The following is a 7,496-nucleotide window of genomic DNA, read 5'->3' on the forward strand; positions in this document are numbered from 1 at the left end:
TTTTTATTAATTAATTATTTTTATACTTGTGATTTGTTTTTTTTTGTTTTTTTATGCCATCTGTGGAGAGCATTTTGTGCTTGAAATGTGCAAGAAAAATACAATTATTATTACAGTAGTATTAACAACATTTAATAATTATATATCTATATCGATATATATATATATATATATATATACATACATATACATACATACATACATACATACAAACAACAAACATATATACATACAAATACATTTAATAATGATATATCTATATCTATATCTATATATATATATATATATATATATATATCTATATAGATATATATATATCTATATAGATATATATATATCTATATATATATAGATATAGATATATATATAGAGATATATATATATATAGATATATACATACAAATGTATATATATATATATCTCTCTATATATATATATATATCTATATATATATAGATATATATATATATATATATATATATATATATATATATATATATAGATATATATATCTATATAGATATATATATATCTATATAGATATATATATATATCTATATATATATAGATATATATATATATAGAGATATATATATATATATATATATACATACAAATGTATATATGTATCTATATATTCGTTTTATTTTGCTTATATTATTATTATTATTATTATTATTATTATTATTATTATTATTATTATTATTATTATTATTATTATTATTATTATTATTATTATTATTATTATTATTATTATTATTATATTATTAAGTATGGAGAACTATCCTGTGGTGAGCCTGAAAAAAGAAAACGTGAAAAAGAAAAACTGCTCAAACTCTGACCTTTGACCCCGCAGCGTCCATCCTGCTAACCCCGCCCCTCTGCAGAGAGAACGGGAGCCCCATTCAAACAAACCAAACTCCGCGCCCCGGGATGCGACAGTCGCTGTAGAAAGAGAGAAAGGCGGCAGCATCAGCAGCAGAAGACTCACAAACACACACTTTACCTGAAGATCCAGACTGCCAGGACCGTGAGACAGACACCCAGAGCCGCAGACAGACAGGCAGCCAGCAGCCGGAACACTCACACTGAGCAGCTAGCAGGAGGCTAACAGCTAACAGCACCCGACATGGCGAGCGCCTCGTACCACATCTCCAACCTGCTGGAGAAAATGACTTCCAGCGACAAGGATTTCAGGTAAAGTGTGACCCCGGCAGAGCTAACTAGCTGTCCGGCTCGCATTATGAGCTCAAACGGTCTTTCCTCCATGTTGAAAACATGCTAGCGGCGGCTCTGTCAGGCCTACAGGCTGTCATGCTAACTGCTAGCCTGCCACCTGTCTGATCATCGTCACATCGCTAGCTAGCTCGCTAGCCAACGTTAATGAACGTTAGCGTTTGATTTGACAGCAGTTACAACCACAGCGGTAATAAGTTGCTCGAGCTAACGTGCTGCACGGCATGCTACACTGACAGCTGAGCTGCAGGGCAACACAGTAGCACCAGTTAGCTGTTAGCTTGCCGGCTAGCTGGCTAGCTCACTAACTTTACAAAAACATTTGTGTTATTATTTATTTGTTGTATTTTTTAAAACACGTTTTTTACTATAATTCTATTAGTATTATTATTTATTATTGCTATTTATAATGTATTTTATTCAAACATTTTAAGGCTAGGTCAAGAGACTTTCTTACCTATATTGTATTTCTTCTTCATTTTATTGTTGTTATTATTATTATTATTATTATTATTATTATTACTATTGTTGTTGTTGTTATTATCAGGCCAGCTCTAACCTTTTCTTCAATTTTCTTTTTTTAAGTTTAAGATTTTAAACATTTATTATTTTTTATTTAATTTGATGATTTGATCTTTTTTTATGCTTCTATTAAAAGTTAGGCTAGTTCACTATTTTAACTATCTTTATTATTATTAATATAATATGTAGAAAGATGTTTTTGGGCTCACTAACTTCTGTCATGCTGCAAGCTAGCATGATGTCAGCTCTGTGTTGTGTATTCATTCTCATCCTGCTTCTTGTTGTGGATTTAAATGTGAAGAGCATCTCAGCTGCCTGGTGCCAGGTAGTGTGAGAAGAAGCAGACTGTTGGTGTTGTGCTAACTAGCATGGTGCTGTGGGGCTGTGGTGACTGGTAACTCCTATGAACAACATGTAAACAGAAGGAGCAGCAGGATGTGGAGGAAGTTCAGACACTTCATAAAACTATTAACCCCTACATTTGTGGAAGACTTGCATTCACATATTTAAATATGAAATATTTAAAACTAAGCAATTTCACGTCATATTGTACCATTGTTAACCATATTTGTGTACAAAGAATACATTCTTTCACGCTCTCCACGTGGTTTCAGTTTAGATTGTGCCTACAATGGCAATAATAACAATAACGTAACAACACTGATCTCATATCCTGAAGTCAAATGTGCAAACTTCACCATCGGGATTATTTTCCCAAAGTACCACAAGGTCACATAACGAGACTGAATGAATGTCATCTCGCGTGTAGTTTATCGGTACATCCTCAGCTCTTATATGTTGTCCTGCATCATTGATATGAATTGTTATATTGCATTAGTTTAAGTGTCGACTGAGATGGATTATATTCTGCATGTTGATCTTTCATGGAAATAACAAACCGGTGGCTGTTGTTAGAAATAATAAATGAATGTAAACAATGAAGCTCCTGATCCGCGCCGCGTGCCGGCTCCTGTGTTAAACTTTGTTTGCTGTTGAAGGATGAGAGTTTGTTGATCATTCCTGGCCAATAATACGATATAACTGTTCATGGGTTTTCAGTCCTTCGACACATTTCTGTCTCCAAACAAACCAAAGTAGAAGATGAAGTGATTTATTGAGAGGCTGGAACACGACTCAGGAACATCAACCTTTGTTGATGAATCAGCGTTTTCTGTGTTTCACTGCCGTGCTGTTGAATTCACCAAAACGTTGAATAAATGTTAATTGTTTTGTAGTTTTCAGTAGATTGTGGCAGTGCACTAGACATATTAGATTTATTTAAATTTAATATATTGAATATGTTTAGTGAACAAATGTTACAATATAGTTACATTTTATATAATTTCTATCCATTTATATATTGTGTGTATGTGTGTATGTATGTATGTATGTATGTATGTATGTATGTATGTGTGTATATATATATATATATATATATATATATATATATTCAACTTTTTATTTTTTACATGTTTCTTATTTATTTTTCAGTTAAATTACATTTAAATTTCAAGAAAAAACAGTTTTTTTAATTTAATAAATTCAGGATCTTTCCAAAGTCAATGAGTAATCTTGTTAAATAATCGTGATTTTAATATTGACTAAAAATAATCGTGACTATTTATTTTTCTACATAATGATAATAAAAAAATAACCTCATCAATATTGTTTCTAAATAAAGTTTCTTGTGCTTAAAGTAAAACTCTGAAGCAGTATTAATACGGAGGTAGAGGACAGCAGGACCTTCATGTTTCACAGATCAAACTCTCGTAAAGCTTCTCGAGGACGATCACAACTGAAGTTGGCAGCACAACTAATCAGTTTCATCACTTCTGACAGCAGCGCTCCCGCCACGCCAAATCCGTGAAATTGTGAGACTTGTCAGGGTTCGCTCCCGCCGCTATAAAAAAATCGCTGCTGACCTTGTGAGAAGAAAAGAGTCGTTTCCACCCTGATCCGAGCGCTTTGACGCCGCAGCAGGAGACATAATTACACTTTCCTCGGAGGTGATGCGTCTGCTGCTGGACTCACGCCAGACGTTCAGCTGTCAGACGCATCTAAACTGCTTCTCTAATTCCAGTGTGTCCAGGCTGCAGACAGAAACCCAAATATGGGATCGGACACGGTCTCAGAAGATGTAACTCGCTGTTAAAGAACTCAGCTCTGCAATTTATAAAGTAGTTAAAATCATCGTCATCCTAAAGTGTTTTAAAACGGACATCTTGTACGTTTACTTTGAACATCCTGTGAACAAAGTGTTGTTGTCCCTGTTCAGTGTTTGGGGATAAAGCACCCGACATGTTGGTTCCACTGAAGATAATAACATAATAATATTAAGATTAAAGTGTCTCTGGCTGCAATTTAAACTCATTACGGTTTATGAAATATCTTTTGACGGCCGATTGTAAATAGTTTGGACAATAATTATGTGTCAAACTGATGATCACAGATTTATCCCGATTGTGCGGCTCGATCCTGAGACTCTGTTTACAATTCATCTATTTATTAATCAAATAATATATTTATAAATTGCCATTTTCCTTCAGCTTCAGAGGGCGACTTATGTTTTATGAACCTTTCATCTTTCCCCGTGTGAAAGCTGCATTGAAGCAGGAAACGTCGTCTCGACTCCACGGCCGCTTTAAGTTTCACGTTTCTGATGAATTGTTTCATAAACACGTTTTATTTCTGCTCCTCTCGGCAGGTTCATGGCCACGAACGACCTGATGACGGAGCTGCAAAAAGATTCGATCAAACTGGACGACGACAGCGAGCGGAAGGTGGGTTTGTACCGACGCTGGTGTGTAGCGGTTGCGAGTGTGTTCTGTTTAAACGCAGCTGTTGTTTCCTCGCAGGTTGTGCGGATGATCCTCAAACTGTTGGAAGACAAGAATGGAGAAGTTCAGAATCTGGCCGTCAAATGGTAAAAGTACACTTTTTATTTTTAACTGTTTAGTTTTCTGTCTCCACCTCGCTGTGAATTTTTAACCGTGGGTGCGTTTGTTTCGGTCAGCCTGGGGCCCCTGGTCAGCAAGGTGAAGGAGTACCAGGTGGAGACGATCGTGGACACGCTGTGCACCAACATGCTGTCGGACAAAGAGCAGCTGCGAGACATCTCCTCCATCGGACTGAAGACTGTGATCGGAGAGTTACCGCCCGCCTCCAGTGGTACAAATACTGCAAATACTACTGCAAACTATCACAAATACTACTGCAAACTATCACAAATACTACTGCAAACTATCACAAATACTACTGCAAACTATCACAAATAATCACAAATACTTCTGCAAACATCACAAATACTACTGCAAACTATCACAAATACTTCTGCAAACTATCACAAATACTACTGCAAACTATCACAAATACTACTGCAAACTATCACAAATACTTCTGCAAACTATCACAAATACTACTGCAAACTATCACAAATACTTCTGCAAACATCACAAATACTTCTGCAAACTATCACAAATACTACTACTGCAAACTATCACAAATACTACTACTGCAAACTACTACTACTGCAAACTATCACAAATACTACTACTGCAAACTATCACAAATACAACTGCAAACTATCACAAATACTTCTGCAAACATCACAAATACTTCACAAATACTACTACTGCAAACTATCACAAATACTACTACTGCAAACTATCACAAATACTACTACTGCAAGCTATCACAAATACTTCAAACTATCACAAATACTTCTGCAAACTATCACAAATACTACTGCAAGCTATCACAAATACTACTGCAAACTATTGCAAACTATCACAAATGCTACTGCAAACTATCACAAATACTACTGCAAACTATTGCAAACTATCACAAATACTACTGCAAGCTATCACAAATGCTACTGCAAACTATCACAAATACTACTGCAAACTACTGCAAACATCACAAATACTTCTGCAAACTATCACAAATACTTCTGCAAACATCACAAATACTTCTGCAAACTATCACAAATACTTCTGCAAACATCACAAATACTTCTGCAAACTATCACAAATACTTCTGCAAACTATCACAAATACTTCTGCAAACTATCACAAATACTTCTGCAAACATCACAAATACTTCTGCAAACATCACAAATACTTCTGCAAACATCACAAATACTTCTGCAAACATCACAAATACTTCTGCAAACATCACAAATACTTCTGCAAACTATCACAAATACTTCTGCAAACTATCACAAATACTTCTGCAAACTATCACAAATACTTCTGCAAACTATCACAAATACTTCTGCAAACATCACAAATACTTCACAAATACTACTACTGCAAACTATCACAAATACTACTACTGCAAACTATCACAAATACTACTACTGCAAGCTATCACAAATACTTCAAACTATCACAAATACTACTGCAAGCTATCACAAATACTACTGCAAACTATTGCAAACTATCACAAATGCTACTGCAAGCTATCACAAATACTACTGCAAACTATTGCAAACTATCACAAATGCTACTGCAAACTATCACAAATACTACTGCAAACTATCACAAATACTACTGCAAACTATCACAAATACTTCTGCAAACTATCACAAATACTTCTGCAAACTATTGCAAACTATCACAAATACTTCTGCAAACTATCACAAATACTTCTGCAAACCATCACAAATACTACTACTGCAAACTATCACAAATACTACTACTGCAAACTATCACAAATACTACTACTGCAAACTATCACAAATACTACTACTGCAAGCTATCACAAATACTTCAAACTATCACAAATACTTCTGCAAACTATCACAAATACTTCTGCAAACCATCACAAATACTACTACTGCAAACTATCACAAATACTACTACTGCAAACTATCACAAATACTACTACTGCAAGCTATCACAAATACTTCAAACTATCACAAATACTTCTGCAAACTATCACAAATACTACTGCAAGCTATCACAAATACTACTGCAAGCTATCACAAATACTACTGCAAGCTATCACAAATACTACTGCAAACTATCACAAATACTACTGCAAACTATCACAAATACTTCTGCAAACTATCACAAATACTTCTGCAAACTATCACAAATACTACTGCAAACTATCACAAATACTACTGCAAACTACTACTGCAAACTATCACAAATACTACTGCAAACTATCACAAATACTACTACTGCAAACTATCACAAATACTACTACAAACTATCACAAATACTACTGCAAACTATCACTATCACAAATACTACTGCAAACTATCACAAATACTACTGCAAACTATCACAAATACTACTACTGCAACTATCACAAATACTACTACTGCAACTATCACAAATACTACTACTGCAACTATCACAAATACTACTACTGCAACTATCACAAATACTACTGCAACTATCACAAATACTACTACTGCAAACTATCACAAATACTACTACTGCAACTATCACAAATACTACTGCAAACTATCACAAACTATCACAAATACTACTGCAAACTATCACAAATACTACTGCAAACTATCACAAATACTACTGCAAACTATCACAAATACTACTGCAAACTATCACAAATACTACTGCAAACTATCACAAATACTACTGCAAAATACTACTGCAAACTATCACAAATACTACTGCAAACTATCACAAATACTATTGCAAACTATCACAAATACTACTGCAACTATCACAAATACTACTGCAAACTATCACAAACTATCACAAATA

General features: G+C 34.4%; 1 protein-coding gene across 1 annotated transcript in view; it reads left to right on the top strand.

Moving 5' to 3' along the window:
• Positions 1-866: 866 nt before the first annotated feature.
• cand1 (cullin-associated and neddylation-dissociated 1) overlaps positions 867-7,496 on the top strand; it is an 18,711-nt gene continuing 12,081 nt past the window's right edge. Inside the window, 4 exon segments of the mRNA XM_029428019.1 lie at positions 867-1,197; positions 4,463-4,538; positions 4,614-4,681; positions 4,772-4,926. Of these exon segments, the coding sequence (XP_029283879.1) occupies positions 1,130-1,197; positions 4,463-4,538; positions 4,614-4,681; positions 4,772-4,926 (367 nt within the window). The 5' untranslated portion in view covers positions 867-1,129.

Source organism: Cottoperca gobio, unplaced genomic scaffold (genome assembly GCF_900634415.1).
Source record: "Cottoperca gobio unplaced genomic scaffold, fCotGob3.1 fCotGob3_42arrow_ctg1, whole genome shotgun sequence".
NCBI classification, from domain to species: Eukaryota; Metazoa; Chordata; class Actinopteri; order Perciformes; family Bovichtidae; genus Cottoperca; species Cottoperca gobio.